The sequence below is a fragment of the Salmo salar genome, chromosome 14 (assembly GCF_965601325.2).
Source record: "Salmo salar chromosome 14, fSalSal1, whole genome shotgun sequence".
In the NCBI taxonomy this organism is placed as follows: domain Eukaryota; kingdom Metazoa; phylum Chordata; class Actinopteri; order Salmoniformes; family Salmonidae; genus Salmo; species Salmo salar.
Window position 1 is genome coordinate 64860360 of NC_138304.1, and position 23205 is coordinate 64883564.

The 23205-nt window shown below is 42.9% G+C and overlaps 1 protein-coding gene across 1 annotated transcript in view; it reads left to right on the forward strand.

Annotated features, from left to right (window-relative positions):
* Positions 1 to 226: 226 nt before the first annotated feature.
* Positions 227 to 23205, forward strand: part of LOC106570105 (ephrin-A1) — a 34182-nt gene continuing 11203 nt past the window's right edge. Inside the window, exon 1 of the mRNA XM_014142113.3 lies at positions 227 to 524. Coding sequence (XP_013997588.1) covers positions 427 to 524 — 98 coding nt within the window. The 5' untranslated portion in view covers positions 227 to 426. The remainder of the gene's footprint in view (positions 525 to 23205) is intronic.

Here is a 23205-nt window from a genome sequence, read left to right on the forward strand (position 1 = left end):
CTGTCCTACTGCGAATAAGTCTGGAAAAAGAAATCGTCAATAGAATAGATCCTAATACTTCTTAGAAATTCCCCTCCTCGTCCTGTAGCACAGAGGGCGTGCATCCCGCATCTGACAAACAAAAAAAACGCTTTGTCCTCCCATTGGTTCTCATTCATTATGAGGCGTGTTTAACGATAGTAGGCGTTCCACAAAACTAGAAACCAAGCAAATTGTTGTTCATTCATTACGGACTGTGCTTGACTGAAACAGGCTCGTCTTATTTTGCCGAGTGGTTCGTATTTTTGCTTTCTGTTTTGAAGCTGTTGCGTGCATAAGTACATTTGTTGAGTAAATAACCTACTCGAACGCATAGATATTTTCCTAAAGTTGTCTGACTGCAAGACTCGCCGGTTTTCCTCTGAACGCATCCTCTCCACTCAAATAATGGATTTGGTCTGGAGCCTGTGCTTCGTTGGGAGTCTCGGTGCTTGGTTTGCTTCTGCAGAAAGGCACAGCATATATTGGAATAGCACAAACAGCAAGTAAGTTCAACTATTCGTGATCGCTTACGTGTTTTTTGTCATTCTATTTCATTACTGTTCATTTGAAAAGGTTTGCAAATCAGATTCGCAAGTGCAACAAAGTAATACAATGTATCAGAAGCTGTGATTGTGACTTGTATGATTTGCTGATTAGGATTGTCGGCAAACTAGTAAATGCTCAATAACGCTACAGTACCTCTTTATATCTGTGCATAGCAATGACTATGCAATAGCCTATACCTTTTAATTACCACATGAGTGTGATTGTTAGGGTATTTAAATAGATTATGTTGTTGTAGCCTACTGCCTTAATTGGTTTACATTCTGAGTTTACTGAATATGCAGCTGGCCACTGTTGTTATGATGATGCAAGGCAGTTACAGTATCTTCTTGTTCACTGGCTTCACTACTGCCTGAGGGGAAACTTTTTTTTTTTTTTTTTTTAAATCTGTAATTCCTTGTATAACCTGGTCAATTTATCTGTGTCACAATCTGTCTGTCTACCCTTTCGGTGAGTTGGTAGTTACACATAGTTATACCATAAATCTGATTTATTGATAGGCTACTATCTAAATTACCCCCACTTTCAAGGACATATGGAATGGGAGGTGCATTATTATTAGCACCACCTTTAGCAACTATGAGTTTTTAAACTTGTGTAATATCTCTTTAATAATAAAATGTCCTATTTAAAGACCCAACCACACTAACAGTAAATGTGATTCCACATTCCATTTGTATCAACAGATATCATTTTTTTTTAAATGGGTATGCCTATCTTTACCCAACGCTTTATCACAGTCACCCAGAGACGTGACCGTGGTAGTAAATATCGGTTGCAAACCCATCCCCACTGATGGCGTTGATATCTCCATCTTACATTTTCATTACGCGTGTCTGTCTGTCCACTAAATCACTGGATATATATATGATGGGCTGACGGGACAGGACAGGGAGACATATGAGGGTTCATATTTCAGATGGAAAGATGAGGAATAATGGTGTATGACGGAGACAGAGGATGTAACTTGAAGCCTGCCTAGTAGGTCATATTGTGGGAGTGAGATGGATAGCTTGGGAAGGAGAAATTGGAGCCCAAATTGTTGGGGTTTGGAGCCCACTCTGAATAAGTGGAGGTCAATTAGAGTTATGGTGGTTGGGGTGAAAAGTTGGGAGGGTGAGATTGAAACACACCTACACTCACTCATACACTAACACACTCTGGCACAAACTCACTCAATCACACACAAACAAACAAGACAAACGGCCAATCAATCACAGCAAGGCATACACTCTCACTTGAATGCTAACAAAAAAAAATTACGTTTATTTAACATGTCCTGTCTTGTAGACACACACACATAAATACATTTATATTCAAATTCACACAGTACTAAACTCAGTTCAGTTTATCTTGCTGTGATTCATAGAGATTTCCCATAAAGCCATGACACTACACTCATTGTTCTCAGAAACACATCCATGTCATAATCTCAGAGAATGAAGTTACGAGTCCCAGATGTAAGCATGCTATGTCAATGCAGTGACAACAATGATCATAATTTCTGCAAATAAATGCATAATCCCCACGCTTGCTATTTTTACTGGATATCTGCACTAAATCTCTCCCTCTGGCTGCACTTAATCCCACACTTGCAGAAATAAAGGAGAGTTTGGGAGAGAAATGTTTTTTCTCTTCATTTATTCTCCTCTTCTTTTCTTGGTTTTCTCTCAATCTGTTTTTCCCCCTCCCACCCATGACTCTCTCTATTGGTCGACGCCCTCCCCCTCTCTCCAGTTTGTGTGGCAGATGAATCAATGGTCTTGATTAGAAAGCTATAGCTAATCTAATTGACAACAGACTAATCATTTTGGTCAGTTAGGTGGTAACGATTTACCCTGTCTGCTCCCCTACGGAATAAACTGTGTGTGTGTCAGTTACAGATGCCCTACTATGCATTGGTGTGTACTATGTTTGTGCCTTGGGGCATGTTGACTGCAAGGTTGACGCTGCCTGTGAGCGAGCTACCGCTGTGTTTCAGTCCAACAGAGATCTGTTTTTGGCTGAAATGTTATGTGTGTGCGCTCAGGGCTCTGAAGTGCGACCAATTTCGTTGCATGCGACAAAATATTTTGCTGTGCGACCAGGAGTTTTATTTTAGGAGCACCGGGTAACTATACAAAAAAAATCTCTCGCAGATATCAATCGATGTAATGATAAGGCTTCCCTGTACGGTATGACCCATATTACCAGCGCAACATTTTATCTTCCTATACCGGAACGTCGTGGGTAGTTCTAAAACGGATTGTGCGTCGTTGAACATTAGTTTACACTTTTTAAGCCATGTAACCTCATTGGCTAGCTAGCTAACAACCTGATCACTTTACCACTATGTCTAAACATTTGGGGCCACAGAAAGAAAGGAAAAGTGATAGCTTCTTCAGAAAAATCAATGAGCATAGCGATAAATGAATGACAATCATCACAAACCTGACTTTTTTTTAAAGAGACAGTGTACACTTTTTAAATGTAATGCATCTAAATAACAAATGTGTGCTTTTACACAATGTAGTATCCTAATATTCCACAACTTTCATATCAACATTTTAGCTTTTATAATAAACTAATGTATTTACAGTGTTACATATTAGCTTCTAGGGTGCAACGTAGGCCCAATATAGGCTGTATTTCAATCAAATATTTTTTTTAAATATATTTTTAAATCTGGTCCTCTGAACTTTTTCAAGTTGGGAGCACGAGTGCTACCAATGACATTCTTTAATTTGGAGCCGTGTGTGCCTACATGTGTCAATCTGCAAGCTTGCGTCATAGGTTAAGAAGGGCTTTATCATTCACACTGGTTCCCAGAAGTTGCTCTATCAATATGCTTTGCTCGGTGTGTGTCTGTGTGTGTGTGTGTAACCGATGTGAAATGGCTAGTTAGTTAGCGGTGGTGCGCGCTAATAGCGTTTCAATCGGTGACGTCACCCGCTCTGAGACTTGAAGTAGGGTTGCCCCTTGCGTTGCAAGGGCCGCGGCTTTTGTGGCGCGATGGGTAACGATGCTTTGTGGGGTGTCAGTTGTTGATGTGTGCAAGGGTCCCTGGTTCGAGCCCAGGTTGGGGCGAAGAGAGGGACGGAACCTACACTGTTACATTGGTGCCGTGACCCGGATCGTTGGTTGCTGCGGAAAAGGAGGAGGTCAAAGGGGGGGTGAGTGTAACCGATGTGAAATGGCTAGTTAGTTAGCGGTGGTGCGCGCTAATAGCGTTTCAATCGGTGACGTCACCCGCTCTGAGACTTGAAGTAGGGTTGCCCCTTGCGTTGCAAGGGCCGCGGCTTTTGTGGCGCGATGGGTAACGATGCTTCGTGGGGTGTCAATTGTTGATGTGTGCAAGGGTCCCTGGTTCGAGCCCAGGTTGGGGCGAAGAGAGGGACGGAACCTACACTGTTACATGTGCGTATGTACATGTCTGTGTGAAAGGTGTGTCCCATGGGGGAGGCAGTGTGTTAAAGCACCAGCTCCTAAATCACTGACTTGCTCGCTCGCTCACACACACATTAACCCAGACTTCCACCCTCACACACTGCTGGGCAAGGGCACACTGCACTGCATTGCTGTGATTTGATGTTAACATTCATAACCCAAAAGTAATATAATACTGTAGCCTACTCATTCTGCTTGCTCCTTCTCTCTCTTTTACCCATTCTTTTTTCTGACAGAGCATGAGTAAACCTCCCTCCTCCTCCCTGTACCTGTTTCTTCCTCTCTCCACCGCCTCCTCTCTCATTTTGGCTTGGTTCCTTGTTTCAAGCTGGTTGTGGCAGAAAGTTCAACATGTTCAATGTTAACACTTTCCTTACTCCTTACTAACTTAGAATTTTTTCCAATTTTATTTACCTCTTTTCCAACTTAATGGCTTTTTTCTTATCACATAATTCCAACAATCTCTTTTTCTCGCTGCACATTTATCTTCTTGGGGGTTTAATCTTCTTCGCTAATGTCTAGCTTTATTTTTACCTAAATGAGCTTTGTGATATTTTCACTCAACAGGCTAATCGCTCTATAGTGTGTTTCATCAAAAGAAGTGACCTTTACGGTGCATTTACCTCGAATTAGTGATTTTTATGGTAAGTTTCACCCATATAAGTGATTTTTGCAAGTATTATCCAGCCAATTTGGAGGTTTTTGTAGTGCTTCCTATACAAATTGGGGGTATTCTCTTCATGGAGTGCCACAGAACAGAATAGTAACTGGTGTGACTGATTGGGGGTCAGAGTGCACATGGTGATGAAGTGCCATTGCCTCTATCAGTCTGTCAGTCATTCTGTCACTGCAGTGGCCTTTGAATGCTGTCTGCTGCTCAGGCCTCCCCTCTTCACACGGTTTTGGAACTGCCTCGGAGAGATTCATTCTTCCTCCTGTCTCTGGTTCTCTCTCTGCTCCCTCTCCACCTTTTATCTCATCTTTACATGCTGCCCCTTTTCAGTCCATTATTTCCTCACCTCCTAGTCTCCCTCTCTGAAGGAGGAAAGAATGGTAAGAGATGTGGATTTTTTTTAAATGGTTTTTGGCACCCATAGCCATTCGTCACTAGGCACTTTGCCCTCTTTTTCTCTTTCTCCCGGCTTTACCTTTCCCTCAAGCAAACCCCTCCCCACCTCTCCTTCCAGCCGCCATGGGTTTTTCAATGAACTCAAGCAATTTCGACCCCTCTTTCAGTTGTTGGCTCACTCTGTATGCTTTTCTCTTCTTGTGCTTTTTTTCACGAGGCAGTGGAAGTGGTCGAACCAGTCTGAGAACTCTGCTCTGCCACTCTGAAAGGAGTAAAAGTGAGAATAACAAAGGTGTGTGTGTGTAGAGAGAGAGAGAGGGTTGGATAGCCACGTCTTCTGGTATAAGTAGGTGGTGTGTGAGAAGGGATTTCTACATTGTATCTCCCTCATCTCCTATTTTCTGCAAAAAAGGGCAGTTTTTCCTCTTCTCGCTAATCTCATATTATTCCCTTATTTTTCACCCCCTTTCTAGTAATTTCTGTAAAGGACTCTTCCACCCCCACTCATTCTCTGTTTCTCTACCTCCCCCATATCCCATAAACTGCTCCCTAATCTCTGTCTAGTGAATTGGAATCGGAGAAAACACGCTGAGATTGCGGACTACCAGTAATCTGATGTGATACCCTCAATCTATTTTTTTTGTTGGTATTTTATTAGGATCTCCATTATCTGTTGCAAAAGCAGCAGTTACTCTTCCTGGGGTCCACATACATGAAACATGACATAATACAGAACGTTAATAGACAACCCCTCAAGGGCAGAACGACATACTTTATTTTTTTACAATAGGCACACCTAGCCTGCATATCAATGCACACAAACTATATACAGTTGAAGTCGGAAGTTTACAAACACTTAGGTTGGAGTCATTAAAACTAGTTTTTCAACCACTCCACAAATTTCTTGTTAACAAACTATAGTTTTGGCAAGTTGGTTAGGACATCTACTTTGTGCATGACACAAGTAATTTTTCCAGCAGTTGTTTACAGACAGATTATTTCACTTATCATTCACTGTATCACAATTCTAGTGGGTCAGAAGTTTACATACACTAAGTTGACTGTGCCTTTAAACAGCTTGGAAAACTCCAGAAAATGATGTCATGGCTTTAGAAGGTTCTGATAGGCTAATTGACATCATTTTAGTCAATTGGAGGTGTACCTGTGGATGTATTTCAAGGCCTGCCTTCAAACTCAGTGCCTCTTTGCTTGACCTCCACAAGTCTGGTTCATCCTTGGGAGCAATTTCCAAACACCTGAAGGTACCACGTTCATCTGTACAAACAATAGTACGCAAGTATAAACACCATGGGACCACGCAGCCGTCATACCGCTCAGGAAGGAGACGCGTTTTGTCTCCTAGAGATGAATGTACTTTGGTGCGAAAAGTGCAAATCAATCCCAAAACAACAGCAAAGGACCTTGTGAAGATGCTGGAGGAAACGGGTACAAAAGTATCTATATCCACAGTGAAACGAGTCCTATATTGACATAACCTGGAAGGCCGCTCAGCAAGGAAGAAGCCACTGCTCCAAAACTGCAATAAAAAAGACAGACTACAGTTTGCAACTGCACATGGGGACAAAGATTATACTTTTTGGAGGAATGTCCTCTGGTGTGATGAAACAAAAATAGAACTGTTTGGCCATAATGACCATCGTTATGTTTGGAGAAAAAAGGGGGAGGCTTGCAAGCCGAAGAAAAACATCCTAACCGTGAAGTACGGGGGTGGCAGCATCATGTTGGGCGGGTGCTTTGCTGCGGGAGCGACTGGTGCACTTCACAAAATAGATGGCTTCATGAGAAAGGAAAATGATGTGGATATATTGAAGCAACATCTCAAGACATCAGTCAGGAAGTTAAGCTTGGTCGCAAATGGGTCTTCCAAATGGACAATGACCCCAAGCATACTTCCAAAGTTGTGGCAAAATGGCTTAAGGACAACCAAGTCAAGGTATTGGAGTGGCCGTCACAAAGCCCTGACCTCAATCCTATAGAACATTTGTTGGCAGAACTGAAAAAGTGTGAGCGAGCAAGGAGGCCTACAAACCTGACTCAGTTACACCAGCTCTGTCAGGAGGAATGGGCCAAAATTCACCCATCTTATTATGGGAATCTTGTGGAAGGCTACCCTAAACATTTGACCCAAGTTTAACAATTTTAAAGGCAATGCTACCAAATACTAATTGAGTGTATGTAAGCTTCTGACCTGACTGGGAATGTGATGAAAGAAATAAAAGCTGAAATAAATCATTCTCTCCACTATTATTCTGACATTTCACATTCTTAAACTAAAGTGGTGATCCTAACTGACCTAAGACAGGGAATTTGTACTAGGATTAAATGTCAGGAATTGTGAAAAACGGTGTTTTAAATGTATTTGGCTAAGGTGTATGTAAACCTCAGACTTCAACTGTAGGTCAATGATCATTGGCGTGTGAGAAGGGATGACGGGGTGTGTAGTAGGGTTGGGCGGTATCCAAATGTTGATACCGTCATAATGTTTCTGTACAATACCGGGGTATATGGTATTATCGAGTGGGGCGCCATTTTTTATTTTTTATTATAAAAAATAAACTCAATGCAACAAAGGTTCTTGATCCAGGAGGGGATTTAATGTCTCTGCTGTAACCAAGTAGCTTGATCTTGACATCTAGCCACTTAGCTAGCAAGTTAGCAAACCAAATGCATAGCTGGAGTGGAGCCCTGAGCTGAATATAATTTATTTGACACATCTTAGATTTCTTATAGTTAATAGTTATAAGCAGTGGTGATGCACACACCACCACAGCCCCCACAAGACATGCACTACATGACCAAAAGTATATGGACACCTGCTCGTTGAACATTTCATTCCAAAATCATGGGCATTAATGTGGAGGTGGTCCCCCCCTTTACTGCTATAACAGCCTCCACTCTTCTGGGAAGGCTTTCCATTAGACATTCCTGCAGGAACTTTTCTTCCATTCAGCCAAGAGCATTAGTGAGGTCGGGCACTGATGTTGGGCGATTAGGCCTGGCTCATAATCAGCGTTCCAATTCATCCCAAAGGTGTTTGATGGGGTTGAGGTCAGGGCTCTGTGCAGGCCAGTCAAGTTCTTCCTCACCGATCTTGACCAACCATTTCTGTATGGACCTCGCTTTGTGCACAGGGGCATTGTCTTGCTGAAACAGGAAAGGACCTTCACCAAACTGTTGCCACAAAGTTGGAAGCACAGAATCGTCTACAATGTCATTGTATGCTGTAGCGTTAAGATTTCGCTTCACTGAAACTAAGGGGCCATGCCCCAACCATGAAAAAAAAGACCCGGACCATTATGCCTCCTCCACCTAACTTTATAGTTGGCACTATGCTTTCGGGCAGGTAGCGTTCTCCTGGCATCCGCCAAACACTGTCGGACTGCCAGATGGCGCATGGTGATCTTAGGCTTGTGTGCGGCCACGGAAACCCATTTCATGAAGCTCCCGACAAACAGTTATTGTGTTGGTGTTGCTTCTGGAGGCAGTTTGGAACTCGGTAGTGAGTAATGCAACCGAGGACAGATGATTTGTATGCGCTTCAGCAATCGGCAGTCTCGTTCTGTGAGCTTGTGCTCCTAGATGTTTCCACTTCCCAATAAAGCACTTATAGTTGACCGTGGCAGCTCTAGCAGGGCAGAAATTTGACGAACAGACTTGTTAGAAAGGTGGCATCCTATGACTATGCCACGTTGAAAGTCAGTGAGCTCCTCAGTAAGGACATTCTACTGCCAATGTTTAGCTATGGAGATTGCATGGGTGTGTGCTCAATTTTTATACACCTGTCAGCAACGGGTGAGGCTGAAATAACCGAATCCACTAATTTGATGGGGTTTCCACATACGTGTGTGTGTGTGTGTGTGTGTGTGTGCAAATATAAATCACCTGACCTCAACCCAATTGAGATGGTTTGGGATGAGTTGGACTGCAGAGTGAAGCAAAAGCAACCAACAAGTGCTCAGCATATGTGGGAACTCTTTCAAGACTGTTGGAAAAGTATTCCAGCTGATGCTGGTTGAGAGAACGCCAAGTGTGCAAAGCTGTCATCAAGGCAAAGGGTGGCTACTTTGAAGAATCTAAAATATATTTTGATTTGTTTAACACTTTTTTTTGGTTGCTCCATGATTCCATATGTGTAATTTCATAGGTTTGATGTCTTCACTATTATTCTACAATATAAAGAACCCTTGAATGAGTCAGTGTGTCCAAACTTTTGAATGGTACTGTATACACACCAAAAAGAAATACGGTATTGAAAATCATACCATTAGTATTTTGAAATACTACTGTATAAACAGTATATCACCCAAGTGACAGTATTATAGTTTTCAATCATCAGTTAAGCAGACTTTACCTTGACGACCATAATGACAAAGCCAATTTCCTGTCTGTCTGGGTGGGAAAAGGAAGGTTGCTAAGTTTTTTTTTTATTGAGTAAAGTAAGATATTGAATCAGGCCAAAGGTTTTCAGAGGCAGTGTTACAAGAGCGTGTATGTGCGTGTTTCCCTACGAGTGTGAGCTTCCTGGCCTAGTCTTTTCCCGGGAAACGGCATATCCTGCCGACACAATAAGCAATGCCGTTCTCACACACTGGCACACGCAATCACCAAACCCTGTACTTATTACTTAAGGGGGTTGATAAAATGTTCTCAGGATCATTTCACAAATTAACAACGCGTTTCCTGCCAGTGAGAGTAATTGGATGAATAGTGATTGGTTGTTTTGATAATGTCTGTGTGTGTGTTCCACTGTCTCTCTCCTCAAGAGTTTCCTTCTGATCATTTTCACCTCAATCAACCTTATGGGTGTTTTTCTGCCCATGTCTCTGCCTCTTCCTTATCTACGCGCCAGACTTCCCCTTCCTCCTCCTCAATGTTTTACAACCTCTCAACCCCAAATACTGTGTATGAAAGACTTTCCTGGTAAACAGACGTAGGAATATGATAAACATGGAATTGTGTGTGTGTGTGTGTGTGTCCAGACTTGTCCAACAACACAGTCTTTGTCTTTGCACGTATCCATGCATTTGTAATGAAGTGTGTAGGAGAATGTGTGTGTGTGTGGGGTCGATTATTGTCTCTGAACATGAGCCATTATGTGTGTTGGTCTGTAAATAAAGGTCGTTTTGATGCGTTTGTCCTGTTGTTGAAATGGCTGGACTCTGGTTGTTAACCTCTATGGGCTAGCGTCCCACCTACTCAACAGCCAGTGTAATCCCGTGGCGCGTTATTCAAATTCCTCAAATGCAAAAACGTCAATTTTTCAAACATATGACTATTTTACACCATTTTAAAGATAAGACTCTCGTTAATCTAACCACACTGTCCGATTTCAAAAAGGCTTTACAACGAAAGCAAAACATTAGATTATGTCAGCAGAGTACCCAGCCAGAAATAATCAGACACCCATTTTTCAAGCTAGCATATAATGTCACATAAACCCAAACCACAGCTAAATGTAGCACTAACCTTTGATGATCTTCATCAGATGACAACCCTAGGACATTATGTTATACAATACATGCATGTTTTGTTCAATCAAGTTCATATTTATATCAAAAACCAGCTTTTTACATTAGCAGGTGACTAGCATGTGACTAGCATTCCCACCGAACACTGCCCGTGAATTTACTAAATGACTCACGATAAACGTTCACAAAAAGCATAACAATTATTTTAAGAATTATAGATACAGACCTCCTCTATGCACTCGATATGTCCGATTTTAAAATAGCTTTTTGGTGAAAGCACATTTTGCAATATTCTAAGTACATAGCCCAGGCATCACGGGCTCGCTATTTAGACACCCGGCAAGTTTAGCACTCACCAATATCAGATTTACTATTATAAAAGTTTGATTACCTTTTGTTGTCTTCGTCAGAATGCACACCCAGGACTGCTACTTCAATAACAAATGTTGGTTTGGTCCAAAATAATCGATCGTTATATCTGAATAGCGGCGTTTTGTTCGTGCGTTCCAGACACTATCCGAAATAGTAAAGAAGCGATAATATTCCGACAGGGAATCTCCTTTTCGGCAAACAGAGGAAAAAAATCCCAAAGGCGGGGGCGGTCGGGTCACGCGCCTAAGCCCAGAGTCCCTTGATCGGCCACTTGAGAAAGGCGATAATGTGTTTCAGCCTGGGGCTGGAATGACGACATTCTGTTTTTTCCCGGGCTCTGAGCGCCTATGGACGACGTGGGAAGTGTCACGTTAGAGCAGAGATGGCGCATGGCGCAATTCGTGACAATAAAATTCTAAATATTCCATTACCGTACTTCGAAGCATGTCAACCGCTGTTTAAAATCAATTTTTACGCCATTTTTCTCGTAGAAAAGCGATAATATTCCGACAGGGAATCTCCTTTTCGGCAAACAGAGGAAAAAAATCCCAAAGGCGGGGGCGGTCGGGTCACGCGCCTAAGCCCAGAGTCCCTTGATCGGCCACTTGAGAAAGGCGATAATGTGTTTCAGCCTGGGGCTGGAATGACGACATTCTGTTTTTTCCCGGGCTCTGAGCGCCTATGGACGACGTGGGAAGTGTCACGTTAGAGCAGAGATCCTTAGTAAATGATAGAGATGGAAAAGAAGTTCAAGAAATGGTCAGACAGGCCACTTCCTGTAAAGGAATCTCTCAGGTTTTGACCTGCCATTTGAGTTCTGTTATACTCACAGACACCATTCAAACAGTTTTAGAAAATTTAGGGTGTTTTTTATCCATATGTAATAAGTATATGCATATTCTAGTTACTGGGTAGGAGTGGTAACCAGATTAAATCGGGTATGTTTTTTATCCAGCCGTGTCAATACTGCCCCCTAGCCCTAACAGGTTATACTCACAGACACCATTCAAACAGTTTTAGAAACTTTAGGGTGTTTTCTATCCAAAGCCAATAATAATATGCATATTCTAGTTACTGGGCAGGAGTAGTAACCAGATTAAATCGGTACGTTTTTTTTATCCGGCCGTGTCAATACTGCCCCCTAGCCCTAACAGGTTAACTTGATCCCACAGCGATTGCATGCATATTGTCGTTCATCTACAGCAGTGGTACTCATTGCGCGGCCCGCAGGCCAAAGCCCTTCATTTGCGGCTTGCGGTGATTTTTCTTATTTTCCATTCATAGTACATAACAATGATGATGATGATGATGACCGTCCCGTGTGGCTCAGTTGGTAGAGCATGGTGTTTGCAACGCCAGGGTTGTGGGTTCGATTCCCATGGGAGACCAGTACAGGGGAAAAAATAAATACATTTAAAAAAAATGTATGAAATGTAAGCATTCACTACTGTAAGTCGCTCTGGATAGGAGCGTCTGCTAAATGACTAAAATGTAAATGATACAATTTCAATTCAATGTGTGATCCCTTGCTGATTTTGTACGTTTGCCCACTGATAAAGAAAGGATCAGTCTATAATTTTAATGGTAGGTTTATTTGAACAGTGAGAGACAGAATAACAACCAAAAAATCCAGAAAAACACATGTCTAAAATGTTATAAATTGATTTGCATTTTAATGAGGGAAATAAGTATTTGACCCCCTCTCAATCAGAAAGATTTCTGGCTCCCAGGTGTCTTTTATACAGGTAACGAGCTGAGATTAGGAGCACACTGTTAAAGGGAGTGCTCCTAACCGCAGCTTGTTAACTATAAAAAAGACATCTGTCCACAGAAGCAATCAATCAATCAGATTCCAAACTCCCCACCATGGCCAAGACCAAAGAGCTCCCCAAGGATGTCAGGGACAAGATTGTTGACCTACACAAGGCTGGAATGGGCTACAAGACCATCGCCAAGCAGCTTGGTGAGAAGGTGACAACATTTGGTGCGACTATTCGCAAATGGAAGAAACACAAAAGAACTGTCAATATCCCTCGGCCTGGGGCTCCATGCAAGATCTCACCTCGTGGGGTTGCAATGATCATGAGAACAGTGAGGAATCAGCCCAGAACTACACGGGAGGATCTTGTCAATGATCTCAAGGCAGCTGGGACCATAGTCACCAAGAAAACAATTGGTAACACACTACGCCGTGAAGGACTGAAATCCTGCAGCGCCCGCAAGGTCCCCCTGCTCAAGAATACATATGTGCCCGTCTGAAGTTTGCCAATGAACATCTGAATGATTCAGAGGACAACTGGGTGAAAGTGTTGTGGTCAGATGAGACAAATGGAGCTCTTTGGCATCAACTCAACTCGCCGTGTTTGGAGGAGGAGGAATGCTGCCTATGACCCCAAGAACACATCTCCATTAAAATCATTTTATAACATTTTTGACATGCGTTTTTCTGGATTTTTTTGTTGTTCTGTCTCTCATTGTTCAAATAAACCTACCATTAAAATTATAGACTGATCATTTCTTTGTAAGTGGGCAAAAGTCCAAAATCAGCAGGGGATCAAATACTTTTTCCCCCCACTGTATATATATATATATATATACACACACACACACACACACACACACACACACACACACACACACACACACACACACAGTTGAAGTTGGAAGTTTACATACACTTATGTTGGAGTCAACTCGTTTTTCAACCACTCCACACATTTCTTGTTAACGAACTATAGTTTTGGCAAGTCGGTTAGGACATCTACTTTGTGCATGACACAAGTAATTTTTCCAACAATTGTTTACAGACAGATTATTTCACTTATAATTCACTGTATCACAATTTTAGCGGGTCAGAAGTTTACACACTAAGTTGACTGTGCCTTTAACCTCTATGGGGCAGGCGGGACGAATTCGTCCCACCTACGTAACAGCCAGTTGAATCCTGTGGCGCGATTTTGAAATACCTTAAAAATCCTATTACTTCAATTTCTCAAACATATGACTATTTTACAGCTATTTAAAGACAAGACTCTCGTTAATCTAACCACACTGTCCGATTTCAAAAAGGCTTTACAACGAAAGCAAAACATTAGATTATGTCAGCAGAGTACCCAGCCAGAAATAATCAGACACCCATTTTTCAAGCTAGCATATAATGTCACAAAAACCCAGAAGACAGCTAAATGCAGCACTAACCTTTGATGATCTTCATCAGATGACACACCTAGGACATTATGTTATACAATACATGCATGTTTTGTTCAATCAAGTTCATATTTATATCAAAAAACAGCTTTTTACATTAGCATGTGACGTTCAGAACTAGCATACCCCCCGCAAACTTCCGGCGAATTTACTAACAATTTACTAAATTACTCACGATAAACGTTCACAAAAAGCATAACAATTATTTTAAGAATTATAGATATTTTGCAATATTCTAAGTACATAGCCCAGCATCACAGGGCTAGCTATTTAGACACCCAGCAGGTTTAGCACTCACCAATATCAGATTTACTATAAGAAAAATGGTCTTACCTTTCCTGTTCTTCGTCAGAATGCACTCCCAGGACTTCTACTTCAATAACAAATGTTGGTTTGGTCCAAAATAATCCATAGTTATGTTCCAACAGCGACGTTTTGTTTGTGCGTTCTAGACACTATCCCAATGGTAAATAACGGTCGTGCGCACGGCGCATTTTGTGACAAAAGATTTCTAAATATTTCATTACCGTACTTCGAAGCATGTCAACCGCTGTTTAAAATCAATTTTTATGCCATTTTTCTCGTAAAAAAGCGATAATATTCCGACCGGGAATCTGCAATTAGATAAACAGCCGAAGGAAAATATATCACTGGGTCGAATCGGGCACGCGCCTAATTCCATTGTCCTCTGATGGGCCACTTGGCAAAGGCGATTATGTGTTTCTGCCTGAGGCTGCCTCGTCATCGTTCAGGTTTTTCCCGGGCTCTGAGAGCCTATTGGAGCCGTAGGAAATGTCACGTTACAGCTAAGATCCTGACTCTTCAATAAACAGAAGCAAGAACAACAACACCTGGTAAGACAGGCCACTTCCTGCATGAAACCTTCTCAGGTTTTTGCCTGCCAAATGAGTTCTGTTATACTCACAGACACCATTCAAACAGTTTTAGAAACTTTAGGGTGTTTTCTATCCATATGTAATAAGTATATGCATATTGTAGTTACTGGATAGGAGTGGTAACCAGATTAAATCGGGTACGTTTTTTATCCGGCGGTGTAAATACTGCCCCCTAGCCCTAACAGGTTAAATAGCTTGGAAAATTCCCGAAAATGATGTCATGGCTTTAGAAGCTTCTGATAGGCTAATTGACATCATTTGAGTCAATTGGAGGTGTACCCGTGGATGTATTTTCAAGGCCTGCCTTCAAACTCAGTGCCTCTTTGGTTGACCTCCACAAGTCTGGTTCATCCTTGGGAGCAATTTCCAAATACCTGAAGGTACCATGTTCATCTGTACAAACAATAGTACGCAAGTATAAACACCATGGGACCACGCAGCCGTCATACCGCTCAGGAAGGAGACACGTTTTGTCTCCTAGAGATGAATGTACTTTGGTGCGAAAAATGCAAATCAATCCCAGAACAGCAAAGGACCTTGTGAAGATGGTGGAGGAAACGGGTACAAAAGTATCTATTTCCACAGTACAACAAGTCCTATATCGACATAACCTGAAAGGCCACTCAGCAAGAAAGAAGCCACTTCTCCCCAACCGCCATAAAAAAGCCATAAAACTGCACATGGTGACAAAGATTGTCGTTTTTGGAGAAATGTCCTCTTGTCTGATGAAACAAAAATAGAACTGTTTGGCCATAATGACCATCGTTATGTTTGGAGAGAAAAAAAGGGGGAGGCTTGCAAGCCGAAGAACAACATCCCAACCGTGAAGCACGGGGGTGGCAGCATCATCTTATGGAGTTGCTTTGCTGCAGGAGAGACTAGTGCACTTCACAAAATAGATTGCATCATGAGTTAGGAAAATTAAGTGGATATATTGAAGCAACATCTCAAGACATCAGTCAGGAAGTCACAGCTTGGTCGCAAATGGGTCTTCCAAATAGACAATGACCCCAAGCATACATCCAAAGTTGTGGCAAAATGGCTTAAGGACAACCAAGTCAAGGTATTGGAGTGGCCATCACAAAGCCCTGACCTCAATCCTATAGAAAATTTGTGGGCAGAACGGAAAAAGTGTGTGTGTGTGTGAGCAAGGAGGCCTAGAAACCTGACTCAGTTACACCAGCTCTGTCAGGAGGAATGGGCCAAAATTCACCCATTTTATATGCTAACGTGGCTAAAAGAAGCATACGGTCGATTCAAGAAAAACACAAAGTTCCAGTAGAAATGGACAGACAAGTATTTTTTTGGTACTGCATGATGGGACTCGCTCACTTTTCTTTTTTGCCAGAAGGCAGTCAATTGTTTTAAACGAACAAATTTTAGAGCAACATTTCTATTCACAACATGTCCACTTTGACAAAACATATTCGCCACAAAGCAACTCAAAGGACAACAAATAATGATGGACAGATCTATCAATGTTGCAGAGAAAACGACAGATGCAACATATGAGAGTGCTTGGATACTCGCGAGAAACAAGAAGTCGCGAGAAACTTCAGACGCTGAGATTTTTTTTAACTTTTTTTTTAATTTTTTGGCCTCAGCCAAAATAATGTATGCTGATCTCACAGACAAGGAAGCTATTTTAAAGCAAATTAAGGGACTGCAACTCTCATACTCGACCATAAAAAGACGCATAGAAGACATCGGCGAGGACATCGGTAAGCAACTGATTACTGACATATCCATGGCGCCGTGTTTTTAGTATTGCGCTTGACGAAAGCACTGATGTAAGTGACATTGCCCAATTATGTGTTTGGGTCCGCTTCCCTCAAAACGAGTCGTTCAGAGGAACTTTTATGTTTACTGCCCCTTCACGGAAAAAAACACGGGGAGAGGGTATTCTGAAAGCCCATGCTAAATTTTTTGCTGGTAATAATATTGACTGGTCAAATCTGGCATCTGTGTGCACTGACGGCGCACCAAACATGCAAGGGAAGGAGAAGGGACTCATAGGCCTGATGAGAGAGTATATTCCCGAATTTGTTACATTTCATTGTGTCATTCGTCAGGAAGCACTTGTGGCTAAACTCAGACTGTGACTTACAGAATGTGATGCAGCAAGTCGTGTGCGTGGTGAACATTATTATGAGCGGCAGGTGAACTAGTAACCGAAAGGTTGATAGATCGAATCCCCGAACTGACAAGGTACATATCTGTCGTTCTGCCCCTGAACAAGGCAGTTAACCCACTGTTCCTAGACCGTCATTGTAAATAAGAATTTATTCTTAACTGACATTCCTAGTAAAATAAAGGTTATATAATAATTATTGCGAGGGCACTGAATCACCGGAAATTCCGCGAGTTGCTGGAGGAATACCAGACAGAATACGGTGACTTGATATTTCACAATGGCTGTCTCGTGACAGTTTTGGAGAGATTTCTCTCCCTCCTCCCTAAAATCTGTGAAGGTGGCTTTTTAAACTGACATCACCTGCCACCTGAACACTGTGAATCTCCAGCTCCAAGGGAGTTTGAGTCAAGATTAAAGGATATCAGTTCATTGCAATGTGAACTAAGATCAGGTGTTGCCCATTTCTGGAGCCTAGTGTTAGACACGGAGTATCCACTCTGAAGCAGTGTGTGCAAAAGGTGACCCATTTTTTTTTTTTTTATTTTTTTTTTTTATCAGCACTTATTCATGTGAAGCAACATTTTCAACAATGAACATTGTGAAACAAAAACAGAGAAACACTGACCAATGCACACCTGGATTACCTCACAAGGATAGCAACAACACTATACATTTTAGAATGAATTCAGTCAAGGAGCAGAGGGGACATTTTCACTCATCCAACTACTGAGGTAACCCTTAATATGGGTCTTTATACATGTGATGTACCCAATTTGATGAGTGTATGTATATATTTGTGATGTGCTGTACATCAAATCAATTGCATGTGCTCTCTTGCTCAATTTGCTCAATTGATAATATTGGAAGAAAAAGCACAACAAATGAAAGATCTGTGCGGCCCTCTGAATGATTGTCTCAACCCGAAGTGGACCTCTTACAAAAAATAGTGAGTAACACTGGTCTAGAGTATGGGTCTCACACACACACAGTTCCAGTTACTGGTTCCCCCTGGAGGTCAAGATGTGTAATGATTACCTCTTTGCATTGAATAGATTATCTCAGCCAAACCTACTTGTACAGTTTCAAAGCCACGGGCAGGCAAACAATGGTGAATGCTCACAGACTATTATACTCTGAGGATTGGTGAAATAATGATGAAAAAACTAAGTTTATCCTATGGAAATCAATTCTGCAAAATCTTTGCCTCTTGAGTCATGTAATTTAAGTGGTGACATTTTTTGGTCAGGCTCTTACAGAAGTACAAATGATTCTGGGACCGTGTTAGACTGTTAGAAAGAGAACACATATTCATATCCCTGTGGTTGTCGAAAATAAGGCAATTATGTTGCTGGTGGATTCTGGGGTTACTTTGTGGGAGGGAAGGCGTTGAAGTCTTTGGCCAAGGGCGCTGTCAGAATGAACAACGGTAAAGTAACAGATATAGAAAGGAGAGAGATTGATGACAGAAGTCAACACAACCCAAGTATGAACCTGCCTCTGAATATTATGTTAAGCGGGAGGGGCTAATAGAGTTTAACCATTCTTGTTTCTATTAACTGTGTTAGCCTCTACAAACAGTGGGTCACAAACTCACATATTTGGCATTCCAACAAGGCCGGCTCTGATTGGTTCGGCAAGTGCTAGGGGAGAGGTCGGAATTAAATGGGGATCTATTGGGCTTATTGAGTGATGCAAGATGGACAGGGAGATGGTGGGGAGACCTGACAGAGATGGATAGATGAAACGAAAGAAATTTAGCTGTGTAGAAAAATGTGAACTAGCCCCACAGCACAGCCAGACTTATATTTCAGAGTGGCTCTCCTCTCTCACGCTCCTCAATTTAAAAAAAAAAAAAAAACATCTCTTAACTGTTTTTCTTTTTCCAGAGGATAAATTCAGAAAGAAATGCCACCCATGTCTTTCATGTCTCTTTTTTTTAACACCTCTCACTTTCCCATTTTCCCTCCATGGTCCTATGGACATACACACACAGTCACACACACACACACACACACACACTGTGTTCAGTCCCTTTTGAAGTCCCAAAGTCCAGAGTAATACCCCCTCTCTGTTTGGGAACAATGGACCCAGGGCCCCACCCTGCCCCGCTCCCCCCCACTACCATCCTCCCTCTCTGGGCCTCGGTGTCAGCTCTAAGCCCTTGTATTAGGCAGAGTCTGGTGCCGCTGAATGGACCCGCGCTCAGCCGCTGCTCCACCCGATAATCCGTGCTTGGGCGAGCCGATTAGGCACCCCGCGGCATTCCGATCCACTCAGCCGTAACGGCTGTATTAGTGTGGCATTATAACCCGATGGGGAAAAAAGATTCTGAGGTTAGTGTAATTGCTCTAGGTTTGAGTGATGGGTGATGGCTCTAGACTATGGCACTGATGGTAATTGCTGTAGAGGTTTCACAGTGGTCAGGTGTTGCGAGCTTGTCAGCTGGTGTAACCTCTTGTGCTTTTAAATAGACAACTGAACCTCAAAGCAGGTGATTCTCCACACAACATCCATCTCAGGGCTTTTAAATGCACGGGAGCAGCACATTACTTGCTGACCGTGTGTGCGTCCAAGGACCCTCTGGTGCTGACTCTGCGATTGGCTGACCTTTGATCCTGAGTGAGCCCTCCTCCCCTAAGATGTCCAACATTCCACAGGGCGATAGAGTGCAGAGATGAGAGAGGGAGATGGAGGGAGGGGGTAGAGGTGAAGAAAAAAGCAAAACGCTGGCCAGAGAGATTAAAGTAGATAGATCAGGCTCCTGCCCCTGAAGAGGCTCTAATAAATCAATAATTAACTCTAGAGGAGGAGAGGTTCAAACCGTCTGGAGTCTATTTTGCACTAGACACAACACACACGCACACAACCACTTGACGTTCACTGGCTGGCTGTCTGCTATCGTCGTCATTCATTATCCCCCCTTATCATCACACAGATTCCTCAGCAAACCCAATACACACACACACACACACACACACACACACACACACACACAATCGTAGTTGCATATCTGTCATAGTTCCACAAATCCTCCATAAGCAGAGAATGCAGTCACCCCTCGCTGAAGTTATTTCTGTAAATGTTGCTGCCATTTAAAACAGAGCATCCAAGGAACAACAGAGGGCATAAATCAGCTCTGTAACCATAGTGAGAAGCAATTCAGGCGCCATTTCCAAGTGGAGTCTGAAATCAAGAGCGAGAAGCTGTTTAGAGTCTGCCAGAGTGAAGGTTGACAATGTTTGACAATGTTAAAAACTTTTCAATCAGGCATTCTTTGAAGTGCCTTTAATCAGTCGTGCTGCAAAAGCCCCCGGGATAAACTATTTACAATTAATAAAGGGGCCCCTCTTGGGTGTGTATTCAGCCCCCTGTTCATTTGGGTTAGTAAGATATTCCATCAGAGGAGGGTGTGAACAGTACCACTGTATGAAACGTTGGCATTGATGAAGCAACAGTACTCACACACACAAAGTTTACCACAGAGGAAAAGCCATTTGCAGCTAGAGGCCCCTGACCCTCTCATTCACATGGCTCCCTCACTCCCAGCCTTGAGGGGGAAGAGTGGGGGGAGTGGGAAGAATAATTACCCCCCCCCCCTCCAGGGTGACTTTATTACCCCTTTTTGTGTTTTAATTGCACCGCCCTTCAACCCCCTTTTGATGAATACTTTGGAACCATACCACAAACAACTTTTAAATCAGGGGGAGGGGGAGAGAGAGTGTGTGCGTGCTTGCTCGTGCGGTTACTGTTTGAGGAGGATACTAGGTCAAACACACCATACAAACATGTTTGCTCAATAGTATTATCGATTTAGCTGGAATTGTGAGTGGCAGGCAAAATGACCACTCTACAGTGGAACTTGTAAACAGTGTGTGGCAGCTAAGCAAACTGTAGATAAGCACTAAGCTGTCCTAGCACAGTCAGTGGAATAATAATTACTTGCCCTGTGTTTGCTTAATATGCTACTATTATGCAGCTAGATGGATGTTGACTCGCTTAATTAGTATACAGAGAGAAACAGTTGCTCTTTTTACCGGCCCAACACTGCTCTTGCCACAGTGCTGTTCATCTGGTCATCTGCATTGAGAGAAAGCAATGAAGCGGGGAGGCAGAGGGGGTTGCGCTGGAGGGGTGGGGGAAGGGTAGTGGGCACTAGGAGTTTGGAGCCACAGTGTCTGTCCTTTAACCAGGGGGTCCACCGGTAACAAACACCAGCTAATGAGCGACAAGGGCCTCTCTCTGCTTGTGCACTTTGATCGTTACTCACACATATGGACCTTGTCACATCAACCCCCCCGGAACACATCCCAAATGTCACTTCTTGTGTTCATTGCTTTCATGGGGTGAAGCTGGAATTCTCAACAAAAAAACAAATACCCAAGAGCCAAAATGGCTCCAATGTGGAGTTTTCATTGGCAGATGTGCAAATACCCAGCCCAGGACTATGGAGAAACCCATCTCTCACAGAGCTGTGTGGTGTAAAGGCGTCAGCATGCTTCTGTTCGACATCGACTAGCCAAACTGAACGAGTGTGATGCCATGCTCCCTGAAAAGATATTCGCTTGAAAAATGAAGGGGAAAGCGGCAATATGACCCCAGGACATTAGAGGCGGATGAGCTGGTAATAGCCATCTACAGCCAAACAAGGAAGTGACGACGCACCTAAACGAGGAATACGGAGCATCCGGCAGGAGCATCCGGCAGGAGAATAAAATTGTGTATATAGAGAGACACTTGACTGGCGAGAATTACATTTTTTCAAATTGCCCGGGATCTACTCTTTATATGTGTTGCTAGGCTCATCAATAGGCGAGATACGGAGACAGAAAAGATGCCGCTGCAGGTCCACAATGGTGGATGTAGGGGCATATGGCCGAAAGAGCTAGGGTGAAGTGTTTAAAGAGTTCTTTTGGGTCCAAACTGCTGCAGAAGACCCTCAATTTACCACCGCCAGCTGTCCTGCCAGGTACTACAACGTTTTCATGGGAGATGCGGCTTTCCCCCTACATGAGAACCTCATGCACCCTTATCCAGGTATGTTGATAATAGAATGTTGGAATCAATTTCATTTTTTCTGTTTCTAATTTCCCTTGTTACTGCATACATGTATGCACCTCTATATGACAGTGCCATTTTTATCAAGGCTTTTGGAATATGGTTCCTGGAAACGTTTTTGTTTACTAATATATTATATATATATATATATGACATTTATCTTGTTACCTCTCACAGTAGTTTATCTCAATAAACCTGGGTGTACCTGGAACTACCACCACTCTCGTTGTTGGAGAGTCAGAAATTGCATTCAGCATCATGGCTGCAAGAAGGAGGATTCTTGATGGATGCGCACACACTCAGTTCTTTGTGTGCACTGTGAACCAGTAGAGTTCTAATCTTTTTAATAAAATGAAACCTAATTCTGGGACGTCTCAGTGTGCAGTCATTTAAACTGAAAAATATAAACGCAACATGTAAAGTGTTGGTCCCATGTTACATGAGCTGAAATAAAATATTCCATAAGCACAAAAAGCTTATTTCTCTAGGCCTCCCGGGTGGCGCAGTGGTCTCAGGCACTACATCACAGTGCTAGCTGTGCCACCAGAGCTTCTGGGTTCACGCCCAGGCTCTGTCGCAACCGGGAGGCCCATGGGGCGGCGCACAATTGGCCCAGCGTCGTCCGGGTTAGGGAGGGTTTGGCTGGCAGGGATATCCTTGTCTCATCGCGCACTAGCGACTCCTGTGGCGGGCCGGGCGCAGACCAGGTCGCCAGGTGTACGGTGTTTCCTCCGACACATTGGTGCGGCTGGCTTCCGGGTTGGATGTGCATTGTGTCAAGAAGCAGTGCGGCTTGGTTGGGTTGTGTTTTGTAGGACGCATGGCTCTCGACCTTCGCCTCTCCCGAGTTGCAGCGATGAGACAAGACTATAACTACTACCAATTGGATACCACGAAAAAAAGCTTATTTCTCAATTTTGTGCACATATTTGTTTAATCCATCCACCTGACGGGTGTGTCATATCAAGGAGC